Source organism: Poeciliopsis prolifica, unplaced genomic scaffold, assembly GCF_027474105.1.
Source record: "Poeciliopsis prolifica strain line A6 unplaced genomic scaffold, Auburn_PproV2 SCAFFOLD059, whole genome shotgun sequence".
Classification (NCBI taxonomy): domain Eukaryota; kingdom Metazoa; phylum Chordata; class Actinopteri; order Cyprinodontiformes; family Poeciliidae; genus Poeciliopsis; species Poeciliopsis prolifica.
In genome coordinates, this window is record NW_026562434.1 from 2804316 (window position 1) to 2827562 (window position 23247).

The 23247-nt window shown below is 40.5% G+C and overlaps 1 protein-coding gene across 1 annotated transcript in view; it reads left to right on the top strand.

The window, feature by feature from the left end:
- Positions 1-23247, top strand: part of LOC129379652 (NACHT, LRR and PYD domains-containing protein 12-like) — a gene marked incomplete at its 5' end in the record, with an annotated part of 94447 nt that overhangs the window by 55333 nt on the left and 15867 nt on the right. The window contains 3 exons of the mRNA XM_055060448.1: positions 9590-9685; positions 14506-14679; positions 16024-16070. Coding sequence (XP_054916423.1) covers positions 9590-9685; positions 14506-14679; positions 16024-16070 — 317 coding nt within the window. The remainder of the gene's footprint in view (positions 1-9589; positions 9686-14505; positions 14680-16023; positions 16071-23247) is intronic.

The following is a 23247-nucleotide window of genomic DNA, read 5'->3' on the forward strand; positions in this document are numbered from 1 at the left end:
ACTCAAAATGTTTAATCTTGAATTGAGAAATGCGAGAGAGTTTTTTCTCTAATATCATTTCTACCTCTATTAACAACTCTCATGCTCTGTTCTCAATTGTTGACAGATTGACAAATCCACCTTCTTCGGTTAACCGTGAATTTCTCTCCTCTGAGGCCTGTGACACATTTGCTGCATTTTTCATAAATAAAACGGTGACAATAAGGGAGAAAGTAAACTCCTCTGCTGTTAGGAAACAACTTACTATGTTTTACATCGAACAGGACTTACCTATGATGACCCACTTTAACCTGGTCACTCAAAAACATTAGAGTTACAATTTATATGAATTCATCCACCTGTTCCCTTGACATCATTCCTACTAGGTTGTTCCTAAAGGTGTCAGATGTTCTTACTCCTGATCTTTTACAAATAATTAATAATTCACTCTCCTCTGGAGTTTTCCCTCAGGCTTTAAAGACTGTGGTAGTTAAACCACTTCTCAAAAAACATAATCTGGACTCATCTATTCTAAGCAATTATCGACCAATATCAAATTTACCTTTTTTGGCTAAAATATTAGAAAAAATTGGTTTCCAACAGATTAATGGCTTTTTAGCTCTGAACAACTGTTTTGATGTCCATTAATCAGGCTTCCGTCAACATCATAGCACAAAAACTGCTCTTATGAAAATAGCCATTGACCTCCGTCTAAACAATGACCGTAATAAAATCTCAATACTAGTTCTACTTGACTTGAGTGCTGCATTCGACACAGTTTATCATAACATTCTATTATCTCGATTAGAAAATTGGGTTGGCATTTCCGGGGTGGTACTCAGCTGGCTTAAATCCTACCTGTCCAGTAGAACCTTTTGTGTTTCCATAGGCAGCTTTAAATCCAAGGTAAATACAATTATCTATGGAGTTCTCCAAGGGTCCATCCTGGGGCCACTTCTTTTTAATATTTACATGCTCCCATTAATTCAAATTATAAGAAATAAAAATATAGAATACCACAACTATGCCGACGATACACAACTGTACATTAGTCTTTCACCAGGAGATTACAATCAGGTTCAAGTGCTCACTAAATGTATTGAGCAGATTAATGTCTGGATGAGCCATAACTTTCTTCAACTAAATCAAAACAAAAACTGAAATATTAGTATTAGGACCAAAAGAGCACAGATTGAAAATAATCACCTACCTTCAATCTGTTGGATTAAAATGCTCTGATAAAGCCAATAATCTGGGGGTGATCATGGATCCTGATCTGAATTTCAATTATCACTTCAAATCTATTATAAAAAAATCATACTATCACCTCACAAATATTGCTAAAATCAGACGACTCATGTCCGTACAGGATTCTGAGAGACTAGTTCATGCCTTTGTTTTTAGCAGAATTGATTATTGCAATGCCATTTTTACTGGATTACCTAAAAAAGCATTAAGACAGCTCCAGCTCCTCCAGAATGCTACTGGAAGAGTTCTTACTAACACAAAAAGAGACCAGCACAGTGCAGAGTTCTCAGATCTCTGCACTGGCTGCCTGTTGTTCAAAGAATTGACTTTAAAATTTCCTTAATAGTTTATAAAGCACTTCATAATAGAAATCCAAACTACATTTCTGGTCTTCTGCAACCCTATGTACCACTCAGATTGTTAAGATCATCAGAATCAAACCTATTGACTATACAGAGAGTCAGAAGTAAACACGGAGAAGAAGCTTTTAGTTTTTATGCTCCAACACTATGGAATAAACTTCCTGCTCATTGTAAGTCTGCGCCTATCTTGAGTTTATTTAAAACAAAGTTAAAAACCTTCTTATTTGAAGTTGTCTATTCTTAAATTTTTTAATCCCACTCATTTACTATAATTGCAGTTTAATGTTTACTTGTCTATATTTTCTTTATTTTATTTTATTTATTTATTTATTTATTTTATTTTTTTAACAGTATGTATTCCTTATTTTTCTTATACAAGCACGTTGAGTTGTCTTTGACTTAAAGGTGCTATATAAATAAAGTTGCCTTGCCTCTGACTCCCAGTCAGACCAGTCTGGGCTCTTTTCTCCTCATAACACTTTCAGTTTAAACTAACCTGTTTATTTGTGACACCAGTCTGGATCTACCGTGGTTCTGTTGGGTCTCAGATTGTTGTTCAGATTCTTCATCAACTCTTTGGATCATTTGAACAAACTGTAAGTTTGATTTGTTTCCTACTTGAACTTTGTCATCAGGATATTCCAGCTTGTTTCTGCTCTAATGTTTGGACAAAATGTTCACTTCTGATTTCACCTAAAAAACTAAAATCTCTGCTGTTTGAAGTTCTCTGCTGAACATCTGGTTTTCTTTATTTTCTTCTCTGAACAAAATGATTTTTGGTTTTATTTCCTGGAATCAAACTCTGGTCTCCAGCATTAAAGTTAGAAAGTCCTGGTACTTCATTTCAAAATAAAATAATGTTAATTTTAAAATATGTTTAATTCAGATGGATTATTATTAATTAGTTAATATTAGATAGAGAAGATAATCCACGTGTAGAGTTTAATAATTAACTAAAATCCTTCCTGTTCAGGTTGAATCAGTGAATGTAAATGTTGCTCCATGTCTCCATCTAGTGGACTGATAGTAGAAGTGCAGCAGCTGATGGCAGCTTCCTCTGCCTCTCTGCTGTCTGACTGCATTCACCTGACACTGATATGAAGCAGAGAAGAAGAGCCAATCAGAGGAGGAGCAGCTGATCTTTTTCCAGCACTAATGATGTAAAGGATGATCAGAGTTGATGTGCAGATGAATGATGTGTGTTTCCTCTGCAGGTGAAGCTAGAAAGTGTGTGTGAGCTGATGTGGATTCAGCAGCATGGATCAGTGTGAGGACAGAGAGGAGGGAGTCCCTCCCTCTAAAACCACTCTGTGTGGGGAAGATGAGAGCCAGAGCAAAGGTCAGAGGTGAGGTCACCATCTCTAACTGTCCACAGCCCTTTTCACACAGCGTTCACTATATCAGGCCAGAACAGACGTGGTGATGAAGCTGCTGCTGCTCCTCTTTGCTGATTAAGATTTAATCATCATGTTTCTGTCAGGATCCATCAGAGACTCAAACCAGAACCAGAACCAGAACCCAGCTGTGTGTCCATTAAGAGCAACAGGTCAAAGACTCCTCCTATTAATTTTAAATCTCCTGGATCTCCACCATCAGAGAGGTGAGCTGTTTCTAACTGCTGTAACTTCTGTTTATATCTGTTATTGTGGCCATGGGATGATAAGTTCTGTTGGGTTCTGTTGTCATGAAAACATTGGACTGAATTTCAGGTTATTTTTCTTTCCATACGTCAAAAATGTAATACGTATGATGTCTCCATGAAACATGTTCCAATAATGAACATGTTACTATGAACACAATAAAGTTCAACTGGATCCTTTGTACAAAAATCAAAAACAGGTCCGTTTGGATCCACAGTCTCTACCCAGAGCTTCACTAGTTAACAGAATCTCTAAATCTGATCTGATGTTTACCTGACATCAATTTAACCATCATTCATTGGACAGTTATTGACTCCATACAGAAAGAATCTTATAAATCCTCAGTCAGGACTCACTCTTATAAACTATTATGTTGACATGACATTTGGACCAGAAACATTTAACTGTCTTTTATTCTGTTTTGTTTTAGCCTAATTTTTCCAAATGACACATTCATTTATTTTGTCTGATATTAATATTAACACAATAACAAATAGACAGAAGTGAATTTTATTTCTAGGTTGATATTTGCATCTTTCTCTAAAATCTGACAAAAGACAGATTCATTCTGAAATAAAACATTTTCTATGAATTATTTTTATGATTCCACCTCTGAAGTTCAAACATCATCCAACATGGCAGATTATCAACCATTTCTACAGTGAAATTACAGTTGAGGTCAAAAGTTTACATACACTTTATAAAACATAATGTCATGGCTGTCTTGAGTTCCCAATAAGTTCTACAACTCTTATTTTTCTGTGATAGAGTGATCGGAACACATACTTGTTTGTCACAAAAAACAGTCATAAAGTTTGGTTCTTTCATAAATTTATTATGGGGTCTGCTGAAAATGTCATCAAATCTGCTGGGTCAAAAATATACATACAGCAACATGAATTGTCAATTTTGGTGATGTAGAGAGTTGTGTCAATCAAATTAGCTTAATGTCATGGCCTCTTCACTTCTTATAAGTGATTCTGATTGACTACAGTTGTTCACTTCTCATGAGCCCATTTAAATAGGGCTCATTTGACCCAGTGATCAGACTCAGCCACAAAAGCTACAATGGGAAAGTCAAAGAAACTCAGTGTGGATCTGAAAAAGCGAATTGTTGACTTGAACAAGTCAGAGAAGTAAGTTGGAGCCATTTCAAAGCAGCTACAGGTCCCCAGAGCAACTGTGCAGCAATTATTCGCAAGTATAAAGTGCATGGAACAGTTGTGTCACTGCCACGATCAGGAAGAAAATGCAAGCTATCGCATGCTGCCGAGAGAGATTGGTCAGGATGGTCAAGACTCAACCAAGAATCACCAAAAAGCAGGTCTGCAAGGATTTGGAAGCTGATGGAACGAAGGTGTCAGTCTCCACAGTCAAGCGTGTTTTACATCGCCATGGACTGAGAGGCTGCCGTGCAAGAAAGAAGCCCTTGCTCCAGAAAAGGCACCTTAAGACTCGGCTGAAGTTTGCTGCTGATCACATGGACAAAGATAAAACCTTCTGGAGGAAAGTTCTGTGGTCAGACGAAACAAAAATTGAGCTGTTTGGCCACAACACCCAGCAATATGTTTGGAGGAGAAAAGGTGAGGCCTTTATTCCCAGGAACACCATGCTTACTGTCAAGCATGGTGGTATTATTATGCTGTGGGGCTGTTTTGCTGCCAGTGGAACTGGTTCTTTGCAGAAAGTAAATGGGATAATGAAGAAGGAGGATTGCCTCCAAATTCTGCAGAAAAACTTAAAACCATCAGCCCGACAGTTGGGGTCTTGGGCGCAGTTGGGTGTTCCAACAGGACAATGACCCAAAACACATCAAAAGTGGTAAAGGATGGATAAACCAGGCTAGAATTAAGCTTTTAGAATGGCCTTTCCAAAGTCCTGACTTAAACCCCATTGAGAACATGTGGACAGTACTAAAGAAACAGGTTCATGCAAGAAAACCATCACATTTAGCTGAACTGCACCAATTCATCTAAATGTAAATATTTAGTGGATCTGATTGAGCAGTGTCTCTAACGGACCATCTGGTTCTGATTGAAGCTCCATCAGATCCTCCTTGGATGGTCAGAGTGGAAATGATTCCTGGTTCTGCTCCTTGTCAGAGCTCAACACTAAGATCACCAAACTGTTCTCTCAGTCATTTCAAACCAACATGTTGGTCTCAGAAACAAATCTTTCTGCTCTTTAAAGAAGGCTGGACATTATTCAGGAGGGTCAATGATCAGGAACATGTTGGAGGATTGGACCGGTTCTGATAGGAATCATTTAGAACATCAGGTTGATGATCGGACTGGTTCTGATTTTATTTTACAGTCACATAAAAATTATTTTGAAAGTAAACAGAAAGTTTCTAATGAGAGTTTTTCTTCAGGATCAATCAGAGATTCAAACCAGAACCAGAACCCAGTTGTGTCTCCTTTAAGAGTGATGGGTCAATGGATCGTCCCATTCACTTTATATCTCCTGGATCTCCATCATCAGAGAGGTGAGCTGTATTTAATTGCTGTAACTCTGGAAACTGAACCAGTAAGAACTCAGATGTTTCCAGTTATATTTCCAGAGGTTTGATCCATTATCTACAGAAATCAGATGCTCTGTTCTCATGAAAACACCTTCATATCTTTATCTCTGGATGTTGATGATGATGTTCTGTTGCTTCCTGGCTCCATGTCAGACTGACAGTGGATCACATTTCCACTGGGAAATACCTGGTAAAGCCATTCTGGTCCATCAGGACTTGGTTCCTGTGTGCATTGTGAGAGCAGTTCAGCAGGGAAGGAAAGCTTCATGATGTGGTTGGTGAGATCTGCTGGAACTCAACCAAAATGAGCTGATGTGGACCATCAGAGGTTCTGCTGGTTCTTAATGGGATCAGCAGGAACATTAAATCTTTACAACTCCTTAGATCACCTGGTTCACTGCTCACATCCAGATATCACTTCATGGACCTTTACCTTCTGATTGTCTCTGTGAGGACAGATACAATGTGAGCTCACTGGCTTCCAAGGATCTACAGGATCCATTTTAAAATCCCCACTTTAACATCAAGAAGAGGATCCCACATGGACACACCACCCACATATTTCAGACCTCCTCCATGTCCACAACACCTCAGATCTAGTCATCAGAACCTGATTGATGTCCCACACTATCCTGAAGACCTGTGTGGACAGATCCTTCACTTCCACTGTCCCCAAGCTCTGGGAAACTGTCTCCACCAGCATCAGATCTGCTGATGGTTTGGACTGTTGGAAGTCCAAGTTCAAAATCAACTTTTTAAATGGCAACTGGATTATTTTGGTGTTAATGGTATTCATCAGTGTAGATCATCTTCCTCTTTCTGAATGAATTGTGTTCATGTGATGCTCTGTTTTTATATATCAAGGACTTTTAATGCGTAACTCCTGGTAATTTTCTCTGTGAATACTGCTGGATGAATATTTCTTGACTTCCTAATTGTTCCTGGTTCCTCCACAGAGTGGACCAGCAGAGCTCAGAGGTCCCCAGGGGTCCATCTGCCCAGCTGCATCAAACACAGCTGGACTCCATATTTATGGTCTGTATATGAACAACAACTATTTTCCATGAGTCTGTTCAAAGTTCTGTTCACTTTGTAGACCAGAGGACTGTCAGTCTGTCCAACATCCATCTGGTGTTTAGATCCATGATGTCACTCTGATGTTTCCGTCATCTATTATTCTGTTCCAGCTGCTGGAGGACAACATTGTCACTTTGTGAAGAAAGAACTGAAGAACATCCAGAAAGTTTTGAGTCCAGATTACCCAGAACATTCAGAGAGTCAGAGAGATGATGAGGTTTTGGAAGGTGATGATGAAGAACAGAGGAGGAGCAGCAGAGAGGCAGTGATGAAGATCACACTGAACTTCCTGAGGAAGATGAAGGAGGAAAAGCTGGCTGACCATCTGCAGATCAGTAAGAGAATTTCTGCAGAGATTTGAAATGATAGATAAATTACACATTTGCTGAAGTGATGTAATCACATTCAAAATTTGATTTTTCTTTTATGTCTGATTCTCATTGTGTTAATTTAGGATATTTTGCACCAATTTGTCAATATCAACTTAAATCTGGTCTGAAGAAGAAGTTCCAGTCTGTGTTTGAGGGAATTGCTAAAGCAGGAAGTCCAACCCTTCTGAACCAGATCTACACAGAGCTCTACATCACAGAGGGAGGGACTGGAGAGGTCAATGATGAACATGAGGTCAGACAGATTGAACAGCATCCAGGAAACCAGACAGACCAGAAACAATAATCAGACAAGAAGACATCTTTAAAGTCCCACCTGGAAGAGATCAACCAATCAGAACAGTGATGACAAAGGGAGTGGCTGGCATTGGGAAAACAGTCCTAACACAGAAGTTCACTCTGGACTGGGCTGAAGACAAAGCCACCAGAACATCCAGTTCATATTTCCATTCACCTTCAGAGAGCTGAATGTGCTGAAAGAGAAAAAGTTCAGCTTGGTGGAACTTGTTCATCACTTCTTTACTGAAACCAAAGAAATCTGCAGCTTTGAACACTTCCAGGTTCTGTTCATCTTTGATGGCTTGGATGAGAGTCGACTTCCACTGGACTTCCACAACAAGGAGATCCTGACTGATGCTACAGAGTCCACCTCAGTGGATGTCTGCTGACAAACCTCATCAGGGGGAAACTGCTTCCCTCTGCTCTCCTCTGGATAACCACACGACCTGCAGCAGCCAATCAGATCCCTCCTCAGTGTGTTGGCATGGTGACAGAGGTCAGAGGGTTCAATGACCCTCAGAAGGAGGAGTACTTCAGGAAGAGATTCAGAGATGAGAAACAGGCCAGCAGGATCATCTCCCAAATGAAGACATCACAAAGCCTCCACATCATGTGCCACATCCCAGTCTTCTGCTGGATCACTGCTACAGTTCTGGAGGATGTGTTGGAGACCAGAGAAGGAGGAGAGCTGCCCAGAACCCTGACTGAGATGTAGTCCATTCCTGGTGGTTCAGACCAAAGTGAAGAAGGTCAAGTATGATGGAGGAGCTGAAACAGATCCACACTGGAGTCCAGAGAGCAGGAAGATGATCAAGTCTCTGGGAAAACTGGCTTTTGATCAGCTGCAGGAAGGAAACCTGATCTTCTATGAATCAGACCTGACAGAGTGTGGCATTGATATCAGAGCAGCTCAGTGTACTCAGGAGTGTTCACACAGATCTTTAAAGAGGAGAGAGGTCTGTACCAGGAGAAGGTTTTCTGCTTTGTCCATCTGAGTGTTCAGGAGTTTCTGGCAGCTCTACATGTCCATTTGACCTTCATCAACTCTGGTGTTAACCTGATAGAAGAAACACAAAGATCTAAGAAATCTTCATTTCTTAGTAAATCTAAACTAAAGTCTCTCCATCAGAGAGCTGTTGACCAGGCCTTACAGAGTCCAAATGGACACCTGGACTTGTTCCTCCGTTTCCTCCTGGGACTTTCACTGCAGACCAATCAGAGACTCCTACAAGGTCTGCTGACAAAGACAGGAAGTAGATCACAGACCAATCAGAAAACAGTTCAATACATCAAGGAGACGATTAATGAGAATGTGTCTGCAGAGAAAAGCATCAATCTGTTCCACTGTCTGAATGAACTGAATGATCGTTCTCTAGTGGAGGAGATCCAACAGTCTCTGAGTTCAGGAAGTCTCTCCACAGATAAACTGTCTCCTGCTCAGTGGTCAGCTCTGGGTTTCATCTTAGTGTCATCAGGAAAAGATCTGGATGTGTTTGACCTGAAGAAATACTCTGCTTCAGAGGAGGTTCTTCTGAGGCTGCTGCCAGTGGTTAAAGCCTCCAACAAAGCTCTGTAAGGACACACATTGTTAATGAAGTTAGATAGATAGAGATTTGTTAATTATGAGGTAAATATTCTTGTTTCAGTTTGATTTTTGGTGCATTGTCTGTTTAAAGTGTCCCATTGGGGCGGGGTGTGCAAAAAAGAAACAGACTTCCTTCAGCTGCTGGACATAATACTACATATTAATGCAGAAAAACACCTCCAGTTTTAAAATTGAAATTAGCTTAATATAGTTAATTGTGGAATTTTATGATACTCTTTCCAACCTCCTTGTTATCTGTAGTTTAGTTCTTCAAGGCTCAAGGTCCAACTGTAGAAAGAACCTGTTCACAACAAATTCAAATGTTGTATTAAATAAGATAGTTCCTTCTTCGTCCAATAAATACATAGTTAATCTGAAAGGATAAATGTTGTGGACTGTTTAACAACATATTTTCCTCCCTTTCTCCTCAGACTGAGTGGTTGTAACCTCTCAGAGAGAAGCTGTGAAGTTCTGTCCTCAGTTCTCAGCTCCCAGTCCTCCAGTCTCAGAGAACTGGACCTGAGTAACAACAACCTGCAGGATTCAGGAGTGAAGCTTCTCTCTGCTGGACTGAAGAGTCCAAACTGCAACCTGGAAACTCTCAGGTAACTCTGGGCTCTTGACAAATTGCTGCATCTTAGTTACAAAAAGAAGCATAATTACAGATCCATCCATCCATCCATCCATCCATCCATCCATCCATCCATCCATCCATCCATCCATCCATCCATCCATCCATCCATCCATCCATCCATCCATCCATCCATCCATCCATCCATCCATCCATCCATCCATCCATCCATCCATCCATCCATCCATCCATCCATCCATCCATCGTTCAGACTTTGGTCTCTACCTCAATGTTCTCATTTTCTCATCATGTGATGAATTGTGTGTCTGCAGCTTATCAGGCTGTTTGGTCTCAGAGGAAGGCTGTGCTTCTCTGGCCTCAGCTCTGACCTCCAACCCCTCCCATCTGAAAGAGTTGGACCTGAGCTACAATCATCCAGGAGACTCAGGAGTGAAGCTGCTGTTGGCTGGACTGAAGGATCCACACTGGAGACTGGAAGCTCTCAGGTATGGAGGAACCTGCTGCAGGAGCAGAGAAGGTCTGATAGAGGAGGAAGAGGGAGAAATGTCTTTAGTCAGTCTGCTGGGAAACATTTAGTATGAAGCTGAATAGTTAACTTGTTGCTCAAAGGAACAGTTTTTGTCAGTTGCTGCTCACTTTTCCATCTCTGAATCCAACAGTTAAAAATGGAAAGATGAAATATGAGATTCTCTCTGCTTTCCTTGAAGCTGGTGTTTTCCCTCAAAACAGCTCTGATGCTGTTACTCAGACTAGGCAGACTCTTTCTGTTTAAACTGATACTGGATTAATTCAGTTCATAGTGGATTGTAATATTTCTCTTGCCTCATTGTTGTCCGTTGTTCAATCCTTCAAGACAGTAGGATCATCTATAAAATGAGCCAGTTCACAATAAACTTGAACATAAAACTACGACAAGTAAAAAGTCCTTTCAGTTTTTCCTAGAACAACATCTTTGACTGGAAATTCAGAAATAAATATTTTTGATTTGCAGAATAACATATTTTCCTCCCTGTCTCCTCAGACTGAGTGGCTGTAACCTCTCAGAGAGAAGCTGTGAAGCTCTGTCCTCAGTTCTCAGCTCCCAGTCCTCCAGTCTCAGAGAACTGGACCTGAGTAACAACAACCTGCAGGATTCAGGAGTGAAGCTTCTCTCTGCTGGACTGAAGAGTCCAAACTGCAACCTGGAAACTCTCAGGTAAAATGTTCTCAATCCTGGTGAAAACAGATTTCTGTCCATTGTATTCTGTCAGGTATGATGCAAATGTTTTTTTCAGTAATAGAGTAAAATAATAATAAATGTCTTACTGTGAGATGGGTAATCATGCTAAGTCTCAACAAACATGGCTTGTTTTTCTTCCCTGCAGCCTGAATGAACCAAAAAGAGAGAAATTTAGAAAGGTTTGGTTCAGGCTAACATTGGTAGTGAAGCTCTGGATATTTGACAGGTTGCTGCATCCTGGTGCACAAGGAGCATTATTGCAGATCCTTCCTCCCAGCAGTGGTTAGACTTCCTCATCCATTGTAGATGTGACTAATGTTGATTTTTATGAACTACTGAACTGGAAGCTCTCAGGTATGGAGGAACCTGCTGCAGGAGCAGAGAAGGTCTGATAGAGGAGGAAGAGAGAGAAATGTCTTTAGTCAGTCTGCTGGGAAACATTTAGTTAGAAGCTAAATTTGTAGTTTCATAATTAATTATTTAGTTTGGAACGATGGGATTTATTAGTGAATGAATAATATGGTGAAAATATACATTTGTGGTCAAAAGTTTACATACACTTGTAAAAAACATGATGTCATGGCTGTCTTGAGTTCCCAATAAGTTCTACAACTCTTATTTTTCTGTGATAGAGTGATCGGAACACATACTTGTTTGTCATAAAAAACAGTCATAAGGTTTGGTTCTTTCATAAATTTATTATGGGTCTGCTGAAAGGTCACCAAATCTGCTGGGTCAAAAATATACATACAGCAACCTTAGTATTTGGTTACATGTCCCTTGGCCATTTTCACAGCAACTAGGGACTTTTGGTAGCCATCCACAAGCTCCTGGCAAGCTTCAGGTCGAATGTTTGACCACTCTTTTGACAGAATTGGTGCAGTTCAGCTAAATGTGATGGTTTTCTTGCATGAACCTGTTTCTTCAGCACTGTCCACATGTTCTCAATGGGGTTTAAGTCAGGACTTTGGGAAGGCCATTCTAAAACCTTAATTCTAGCCTGGTTTATCCATTCTTTACCACTTTTGATGTGTGTTTTGGGTCATTGTCCTGTTGGAACACCCAACTGCGCCCAAGACCCAACCTTCGGGCTGATGGTCTTAAGTTTTCCTGCAGAATTTGGAGGTAATCCTCCTTCTTCATTATCCCACTTACTTTCTGCAAAGAACCAGTTCCACTGGCAGCAAAACAGCCCCACAGCATAATACTATCACCCACCATGCTTGACAGTAAGCATGGTGTTCCTGGGATTAAAGGCCTCACCTTTTCTCCTCCAAACATATTGCTGGGTGTTGTGGCCAAACAGCTCAATTTTTGTTTCGTCTGACCACAGAACTTTCCTCCAGAAGGTTTTATCTTTGTCCATGTGATCAGCAGCAAACTTCAGCCGAGTCTTAAGGTGCCTTTTCTGGAGCAAGGGCTTCTTTCTTGCACGGCAGCCTCTCAGTCCATGGCGATGTAAAACACGCTAGACTGTGGAGACTGACATCTTCGTTTCATCAGCTTCCAAATCCTTGCAGACCTGCTTTTTGGTGATTCTTGGTTGACTCTTGACCATCCTGACCAATCTCCTCTCGGCAGCATGTGATAGCTTGCGTTTTCTTCCTGATCGTGGCAGTGACACAACTGTTCAATGCACTTTATACTTGCAAATAATTGTCTGCACAGTTGCTCTGGGGACCTGTAGCTGCTTTGAAATGGCTCCAACTTACTTCTCTGACTTGTTCAAGTCAATAATTCGCTTTTTCAGATCCACACTGAGTTCCTTTGACTTTCCCATTGTAGCTTTTGTGGCTGAGTCTGATCACTGGGTCAAATGAGACCTATTTAAATGGGCTCATGAGAAGTGAACAGCTGTAGTCAATCAGAATCACTTACAAGAAGTGAAGAGGCCATGACATGAAGCTAATTTGATTGAGACAACTCTCTACATCACCAAAATTGACAATTTATGTTGCTGTATGTATATTTTTGACCCAGCAGATTTGGTGACATTTTCAGCAGACCCATAATAAATTTATGAAAGAACCAAACTTTATGACTTTTTTGTGACAAACAGATATGTGTTCCGATCATTCTATCACAGAAAAATAAGAGTTGTAGAACTTATTGGGAACTCAAGACAGCCATGACATTATGTTTTATATAAGTGTATGTAAACTTTTGACCACAACTTTAACTTGATATTCTGAACATCGTTTTGTCTCTTATGACAGTTGAATAACTAAAATTATTTATGTTGATTTTGACTGTGTAACTTTGCAAAGAACATCCTATTACCATATAGCATAATTTTTACATGGTTCTGAATAAACCTGGAAAACCAACCCATCTACTGGAACCACAATGACATGGTGGTCAGAGCAGCAGGGGGCCAAATATAGCTCCATGTGGAACCAAGAGGTTGGAGAGAGAAAATCAGTTTAAACTGTTTCCTATCAGAGTTCAGTTTCACAACTGTTCAATTTAAATACTGGGATAAATTTTCCTATATTTAATTTTGGCTAATGCTTGTTTTTGGATTGTTTTAGGAGCGAATTTGTTTCTATTTGTTTTTGTTTTTTTCCAACATTAGTTTCGTTGTAATTTTTTCCTCAATCAAAAAAAAGAGTTCTTTATACAATCATTTTATTGAGCGATTTGATTCTTGTTCAAAATAGTTTTTGTCAGTTGCTGCTCAGTTTTCCATCTCTGTATCCAACAGATAAAAATGTAAAGATGAAACTGGAGATTTGCTCTGCTTTGATTCAAGCTGCTGTTTTCCCTCAAACCAGCTCTGATGCTGATCCTCAAACTGAGTCTGATGCTGATCTTCAGCCCAGCCTTGATTCTCAGGCTTCATTGGACTCTTTCTGTTAAAACTGACATGGATTCATTTAGTTCATAGAGGAATTTAATATTTCTCTTGCCAGCCTCCATGTTGCCTTTAGTTCAGTCCTTCATGGCTGGAGACCAAAATATAGACTGAACCAGTTCACAACAAAAGGCAACATAAATATGTGTAACAATAGATAGTTCCTTCAATCATTCAAAAAAGAATATAATTGATTGGAAAGTAAAACATTTTTATGAATTGTTTAATAACATATTTTCCTCCCTGTCTCCTCAGACTGAGTGGCTGTAATCTCTCAGAGAGAAGCTGTGAAGCTCTGTCCTCAGTTCTCAGCTCCCAGTCCTCCAGTCTCAGAGAACTGGACCTGAGTAACAACAACCTGCAGGATTCAGGAGTGAAGCTTCTCTCTGCTGGACTGAAGAGTCCAAACTGCAACCTGGAAACTCTCAGGTAACTCTGGGCTCTTGACAAATTGCTGCATCTTAGGTGCAAAAAGAAGCATAATTACAGATCCATCCATCCATCCATCCATCCATCCATCCATCCATCCATCCATCCATCCATCCATCCATCCATCCATCCATCCATCCATCCATCCATCCATCCATCCATCCATCCATCCATCCATCCATCCATCCATCCATCCATCCATCCATCCATCCATCCATCCATCCATCCATCCATCCATCCATCCATCCATCCATCCATCCATCAGTTCAGACCTTGGTCTCTACCTCAATGTTGTCATTTTCTCATCATGTGATGAATTGTGTGTCTGCAGCTTATCAGGCTGTTTGGTCTCAGAGGAAGGCTGTGCTTCTCTGGCCTCAGCTCTGACCTCCAACCCCTCCCATCTTAAAGAGTTGGACCTGAGCTACAATCATCCAGGAGACTCAGGAGTGAAGCTGCTGTCGGCTGGACTGAAGGATCCACACTGGAGACTGGAAGCTCTCAGGTATGGAGGAACCTGCTGCAGGAGCAGAGAAGGTCTGATAGAGGAGGAAGAGGGAGAAATGTCTTTAGTCAGTCTGCTGGTTTTCCCAAGGTTTGTTCCTGGAAGCTGCTGCTGGTTCCTCCAATCCAGGCTCCGCCCCCTTTAGAGGAAATCTGTCCATATATGGTGCTAAGAGTCACCTTGATGCTGCAAAGCTTTGTTCAGGGATGAGATGTCAGGATGTTGGTGTCAGTCTGTTCCAGGCTTTAGTTGTTCTCCTCATGAGGAGCTGAAGTCTCTGACAGGAACGTGGAGCTGAACAGGAGAAGAACTTGAAGCTTCTTCTTGGCCTCTGATTGCAACAGCAGGACAATCCAACATCTTAGTCTGACTTCATCTGGAAATATTTCTTTGACCCTCAATCAGTGTGAAGGCAGGCCAGCTCCTCATCAGAGCTGAGAACTTCTCTGACCTACATGCTGGAAATGTAGAAGTCCAGCAGCTCCTGATCAGTGACATCAGAGTGTGACATCATCAGAAGAGCGATGATGTCATTTCCTCTCAGAGCAGCTTGGAAATCTGAGAGGAAAGATGCAAACAAAGACTCTCTGGACTGTTGGATCTGCTGGTTCTGGTTCCAGATGCTCCTTGGACACTTTCACAAGCCATTACTGCAGCTGTTGGATTCAGGATGCTGCTTCTTCTTCTTGGGCTCATTGTAAATGTATGCAGCGCCACCTGGTGGTGCTGGTTGGTAGAGGAAGTGCTGAAAGGTTGGAGGTGTTTGTCAGAGGTGTGTGATGATGGAAGCCTCTCCCTGGTTTGTGAGTCTGAGCTGAGCAGAGATCAAATCTTTGATTCTTGTTGAATCTTTGTTGAATGTGATGCAGCTTCTCCTTTTTAATGTTTGTATTTCTGGATATTACAGTGAGGCCACAGCAGGTTTTCAGCAGCAGGGCTGTTTAGTGTTTCATTCCTTCATCTGTGTGTGGGAGTGTGGATGGATCAGGTATCCAGGTGTTGATCAGAGTTTAGATTGATTGTATTTTAATGCTGATTATTAAATCAGGTTGAGCTTCCAGAAATGTTTCCTTAGTTTCCTGATGTCCTTTTAGGCTTCAGTGAGTTTCTTCAGGTTGTTACTGAGGGATTTCCTTTCTCCTCTCTGTTGGAGCTTTTCCTGTGTTTGGAGAAATGAGTTGTGCTGCAGCAGCACCAACTGTCCTTCCTACATCCACTGCAGTTTGCAATCCAGATGTTGGACTGTTCCTGTCTCAGTGGAGGACAATGTGTGTCTGAGAGACATGTAATGTCTATGTTTGCTGCTGAAAGAGACTGATGGTCTGACCCCCCTCCTCCTTTCAGGGTGGAGCCTGCTGGAGACCAATTCTTGACTCCAGGTCTGAGGAAATGTAAGTGTGTTTTTCATCTGATTCATGACAACAAAGCAGCTCACATTCAACCATCTTCAAACTGTCACATCACTCATTCAGGAGTCAAAGTGTCAATAAATGATCAATAACTGCAGCTGGATTGTGTTTGTTCTCTCCATCAGATTCCTGTCAACTCACCATCGACACAAACACAGTGAACAGAAAACTCAAACTGTCTGAAGACAAAAGGAAGGTGACATTTGTGGAGGAGCTTCAGTCATATCCTGATCATCCAGACAGATTTGATTACTTGCCTCAGCTGCTGTGTAGAACTGGTCTGACTGGTCGCTGTTACTGGGAGGTCGAGTGGAGAGGAGAAGTTTATATATCAGTGAGTTACAGAAGAATTAGGAGGAAAGGATTCAGTAGAGTCTGTTTGCTTGGATATAATGATCATTCCTGGAGTCTTAGATGCTCTCGTCATCATGGTTACTCTGTCTGCCACAATAACATAGAAACTCGTCTCTCCTCCTCCTCTGTCTCTAACAGAGTAGCAGTGTATGTGGACTGTCCTGCTGGCATTCTGTCCTTCTACAGAGTCTCCTCTGACTCACTGATCCTCCTCCACACCTTCAACACCACATTCACTGAACCTCTGATTCCCAGATTTGGGTTCTGGTCCAAATCTGTTCTATTGTGTCTCGGTTATGGTTCCTCAGTGTTTTTGTGCTGATTTGAGTCTAAAGAGTCTAAAGTTTTTCCTCCTGTCAGAGAAACTCTCTCACTGTTGAACAGATAGTTCAGTCTCTACAATCTATTTCTTGGTGAAACGATTCTGATTGAGTCCTTGGAACTTTTTCTTCTTCCAACCTTTAAAAATGGAACTGAGATCATTCCAGGATTATTCCAGGATACTCACCGTTTTCTGTTAGAAAGTTTAAAATAGATGGAAAAAATTTTGTCAATATATTCTAACAAGTGATTAAATCATCTGATTTTTATGTCTTAATGTTGAAATCTATATAAAAAGGTGTAAATGGTTAAATGAAAAATTTTCAGAATGAGCCAATTTTTAACATGATTAAACCTTAACCCTAACCCTAACCCAATAATTCTTTGTTGGACATCCGCTACATGGTACTGAGGAGGAAACTTTAAAACAGTTTAATGTAACTTTCTCTACGTCCTAACATGAGATAATCTGAGACAACAAATGGAGTTCCTCTGCCTCCTCTCTGTGTTCTGCTGAGTTAATCTACTGGGTCAGAACCAACCCATCAGAACCAGAGCAATCAGCCATTAGCTGCAAGTGTTGTACATGTTTTTGTCTAAAGTAGGTGATTTTATGGCTCCATTTTGCCAGATCATATAGTAGCATTTCTACCTAAAGCGAAACATTAACAGCCAATCCATGTGATCAATATCTGTGATCAGCAGTGATCTGACCTGATGGTGATCAGAACCGGCAGGAAAAACCCTGCTCTAACAAGACTGGAAACATCTTGGACACGTTAGAGCAACAAATGGGAGAAGCAGAAAGTAGGACCGGCTCGGCGGAAGGAGTTAGTCAGAGAAACGAGAGAGTGCTTCGGTCCTTACAGTAACCCAGGAGTCTGCAACCTTTACCACTCAAAGAGCCATTTGGACCCGTTTCACACAATAAAGAAATACAAGCCACAAAACCCTTTGAAGTTTTAAATGAAATAACACTGCATATAACAGGGTTTGTTGTCTTTGTTCTATGTATAAACAAACTATACTGTGTTACATTCATGAAATCAATGAACGACTGCAGAGAAAATGAATGAACATTTCTGCACATGTTTTAACATGTTAAAACATTTTAACTCCGAAAAAAAGACGTTGCGTTGAAGGTTAAGTAAAATACTCAATGTCTATTTGAGTCCTTGTAGTAATGAAATAAAAATGACGCAGAACTTAAATGATCCAGTTGCAGCAACAAAAATGGCGTCATCCTTTTACTGGCGCCGTGCAGTCAGCCTCAACCTGCAGAATAACATGCAGGCCGTCAATTGGGTATAGCAAGGTATGGCATACCCAGACCTTGTTTTATAAAATACTGTTATTTTATAAAACAGTCATCAGTGTTGCATTGGACTCGCTGGAAGTAACGTTTCTATGATGTCATTTCTGCATGTATATTGATTGATTCTGTCATGTGATGAGTAACCTGGCCATACCTCAGCTTTGGTTGAATTGATGCCACTGATGAAATGTCTATTTTAGCGAACAATGACAAAATATGAATAAATGCAAAATAATAGTCAATTAAAATACTGATCATACTTGGTCAATGTGATTTCTGCTCCTGAACCGTCTGCACATCGGGGCTGTATGCCGTCACCTTCATCTTCTCACAGGATTGTAAGCTGTCATCTGTGAGGCTGTTTGTTTTTAATGAAGTTCATGTTGGAGAAAACCTGCAGTTTCACACACATATGTGGATCCAAAGATGGACCGGACTCCAAGTGTCTGTGGATTTTTTTGCCTCCCACCATCTCACTGCTTGATACGACAGGCCCAACTAGTTTTACATTTCAACTTTTGTTTTTTCTGAGATGTTGAGGACGCACTGAAGCAGTTGTAAATGTAAAGCAGAATAAAACTATGTTTAATTTAAGCAGAGCAGTTGAATGTATTTAATTTACTTTAAAGGAATAAAAGTCTGTTGGTCATGTTAAATGACGACGTATCAGAGTAATCTGGTTTGTGTCCAGATTCATTTAAGTTCTATGGCAAACTAAATAACAGGCAGAATTTGTTTTCATGTTGACATAAATGTCGGGGAGAGCATTCCAAGTTTCAAACACAAGTTTGTCTGGTTTGGGGAGGTTTTCAATATCACGCCATTTGTGATTCTGAGCAAAAACAGCCTTCTGACATGAAACATCTTCAAGGTCCGCTGTCCAGCGCTTGAACTAGGACACCCACATTTCTTTGTGGGCCATGTCAGCCAGTTCCATCTCAAGATCCGGTGGACTCTCCCCTGGAGATGCTGTCATATTCAACAGGGATGGATCGAGGCGTAGGGGAGAGACAGGGAAGGATAATGTGTTTTTTTCCTCTCTGAACTCACTGAATCGTTTCCCAAACAATGTTTGCATTGCGATGACTGCAGAATGTAAATACTCCAAATTCATCATGTGAGCTTCCCTGAACTCTCTCAAACTGGGGAAGTGTGACAGTGAACCTTTCTGTAAATCTCTGGCAAGCACTGTCAACTTGCGCTGGATGCCAAAACCTCCTCCAACATGTGCAGGGCTGTGCGTTCTTTCCCCTGAAGAGCTGTGTTCACCGTGTTCAGCTGCGCCGTCATGTCTACCAAGAAGTGCAGCTTTTCCAGCCACTCTGGCTGTTCCAGCTCAGGAAATTGAGCCCTTTGCTGCCCAGGAAGGTTTTCACTTCTTCCAGACACGCCGTAAATCGTTTCAGCGCCTCGCCTCTGGACAGCCACCGGACTTTGTTGTGCAGCAAGAGGTCAGAGTTTGTGCTTTCCAGCTCGTCCAGTAATGAATGGAACTGACGGTGATTCAAACCTTTTGCCATTATTTTGTTCACAATCTGAATGACAACATTCGTCACTTCTGTGCGTTCCGGAGGAAATGTTTGAGCACACAGTGCCTCTTGGTGCAGGATGCAGTGAAAAGTCAGCAACTTTCTGTCCAGCGACTTCTGCAATAAAGCCACAAAGCCCTTGTGCGCTCCTGTCAGACTCGGTGCCCGTCTGTAGCCACTGACACCAGGTGGGTGGTTTTATTCCTTTTGCTCTTAAACAATTCAAGACAGCCTCACAGACATCCTCCCCCCGTGTTTGGCCTTTTAGTGGCATCAACTCCATCATTTCTTCTTGTGGCCCAGTAGAGTTTACATACCGGCAGAACAGTGCTATTTGTTCAATATCACCTTTGTCTTTAGATTCATCACAGGCCATTGAGTTGGCCACAGCTGAATTGATGTCTTAAATTTGCTGTGTGGTGATGCCTTCTGCCATTTTTATGGTTCTGTCTTTGACAGTCTTTGCAGAGAGGGGCATATCCCTGATTTTCTGCACAATTTCACTCTTGTTATTAAAGTCTGTGAATAGATGTTCTGAAATCTTAATGAAAGACTCTTTTATATATTCTCCATCTGTGAACGGTTTCCCGTGCCTCACTATTTCCTGAGCGGCAACAAAACTAGCATATGCACTTGAATTTGCTGCCTTCATCCACTTCTTGAAGTGATTTTTGATCAGATCAGCCTTCCGTATCAGTTCAGAAACAGCTTTTTTTCTTTCCTCTCCATCCGGATATTTTTGAGCAAAGGCTGCATGTTTATTCTGGAAATGTCTTGCAACATTTGACTTTTTGTTGTTAGCTAGTTTCTCTTTACATATTAAGCACACTGGTAAACCAGTCTCATCAGCAGTGAAAGCAAATGAATTTTCCCACGTAGCATTGAACGTCCTGTTTTCATCTGACACTTTTCTTTTCTTTGAATTCTGCATAGTTGGTCTGCCTGGGGTGAAAAAGTTCAAGAGAAACAGGACATGATCGGCTTCGTAAAGGAATGAATCAGAACCTCGCTTCTTTGCAGGAGGATTTCCGCATTGAAAGAGCAGACCGAGCGCCGGGACCGAGGCCCGCTGACACCAACCCGCCTCGCTCCATCATTGGCCGCTTCATGGATTACACCAGAAAAGAAGCGCTGCTGCAACGGGCCGGGTCACTAAAACACATCGTTCTCCAAGGGAAAACAATATACTTTGACTAGGACTTCTCTCCAGAGCTCCAAAAGAAGAGAGTGAGACTGCGGAGCTTCATCAAGCAACTTAAAGGAAAACAGGCAAAATGTGGTTTTCCGGCGCAACTCAGAATGGACTTGGGAACGAAAAGCTTCCCTCCTCTTGTGGACGCGGACCGACGTTGGAGAGGTTGGACGTCTCGGTGCAGATGAGTGAGAGAGAGAGGATGGAAGCGGAGCCTCCAGAGAGGCCTGGACTCCGAGAGTCAACAACAGGAGACATGGAAAAGGGGGACAACCTGATGCACATCTAAAAGTTTACATTGAAGACTGAGGAGAACAAAATGTTGATAAACAGAGGAACTCTGGAGGATATAAGGGATGTTTTAGCAACAATTATTAGGGGAGAAGAAGACGTTATGGAAACAGCCAATGTTACATAGTTATATAGTGAATCTGTATTTAAATGGTTCTGATCTCACGGGTCGCCAATATCACCTGGTTACTATCGTTCTCCCAATTGGGTGGAGATCTCAGCAGGGAATTATTGCTGTTCTTTGTGATCTGGAAGCACTTAGTGCTTTTTCCCCTGAGCGACTACGGGCACACGGCGCTCTGCCTTGGTTACATCGGGGGCTGGTCAGGAGGCCACCACAGATTATATGTGGTCTTAATAGAACCAGGCGGGTTGATGGGAGTCCTTGGGGCTTCATGTGTTCAAACTATTTCTGTGTTACTATGTTCTTGTTCCTTGACATGTTTGTGGCCACACTGAGTGACCAACAGGAGGCAGAAACAGATCAGATGCAACATCCAGAATTAAGGTCAAAGGGTCAAAAAGTAGAGGTCGAGGTTGACATGATTAAAACATTTATATATTATGAGTGATTTAAATATTGTGTGTTATCATGTGAGAGGACTGGGTCATCCGATAAAGAGGAAGAAAATATTAGCTGAATTAAAATGGCTTAAAAGTTCGATATCTCTATTGCAAGAGACTCATCTTAACGACTTGGAGCAGCAGAAATTAAAAAGAGAGTCGGTGGATCAAGGGTTTTAGCCAGCTGTCCAAAAAGCAGAGGGAGGGGCAATTTTATTATAGAAATAGTTCAAATTACTGTTAATGGCAAGAATACAAAGTGTAGACTGAAAAAAGTTCAGATAGAAAACAAACTTTTCAAACTTTCACTCTTTTCTACAAATCATCCAAATCAAAGCAGCAAAATATTTCCTGTTTATTTTTCTAAAACATCTTCAAGGATTTCCAGCTAAGTTTGTAGAGAAACTAAAAAAACATCATAAATCTTATTTTATTTGTTTAGCAAATATTTTAAAGAGAGAAAAACACTTTTATCTCCTCACTAAATTATTGCAAACTAGAAATCCCTCTAACTGAACTACCATTGTTTTAATATTCATCCTAAATAAATCATTTTCTATTATTTTATAGTTTCTTTCATTTCTAACAATGTTTCTTTACATCATGAAAGTTTATTATAGACTTTGTAAATAATCAATGTTGTTCTGATCTCTACTAAATCAGAACATTTTAAAGTTTGCACTTTCATTTATTTATTTCCTTGTTACTAAATATTAAAATGTTTCCATAATTTAGTGTTAATCTATTTTTGTCACATCATTAATATTTGTAATTCTCCTTCCATTAAACTGTTGCTGCTCCAAACTGACCAAAATGAATCAGCAAATAAAGTAAATGTTAACAAATTAGATTCATTGCATAAATCATTTATGTAAAGTAATAAAGTTTAGGATCCAGTTCTGACCCTTGTGGTTTTCCACAGGTAACTTCTAGTAAATTATAATTCATGTTATTTGTACATTTTGATGTTTTGAGTAACTTTTACCCAGGAATGTGAAATGAATCATGATTCAGAAATAAGAGAATAATTATATAAATATATATTGGAGACAGTTTATATGAGCTATAGTAATAATCTGTATTATAATAATGTTATTTCAGCTGCAGTAGTTTGGTGATATCAGGAACTACTGATTATTTTGTTGGATCTTTCTGATTATTTTCAGTTTGTATTTATAGTCAGTTCAGTTACTGCTGCAGGAATCAGCTGTTATTTTTCTCTGGACTTTTTTCTCCTCATGATTCCATCATGAAACATTTTCATCAGAACTTCTCTTTTCCTCATGAAGGTTTTATCAACACGTCTCTAATTTCACTGCAGATTTTCTGCTGCTCTGAAAGAAGAAACTAAAAATCATGTGAGTTGTGATGTCATCAGTCCCACCACATCCCTCACATTTACTTTCAGTTTTAGAGTCAGACTGTTGTTCATATATTCTTCATCAACTCTTTGGATCATTTGATCAAACTGTAAGTTTTCTTGTTTTTTTCTAATTCAACTTTGATTTTCTTCTTTGTTTTTTCTCTCTCATGTTTTTAGAAAACATCCGCTTCTGATTTCTGGTCAAAGTTTCATCTCTCTTCCTTTTAAAG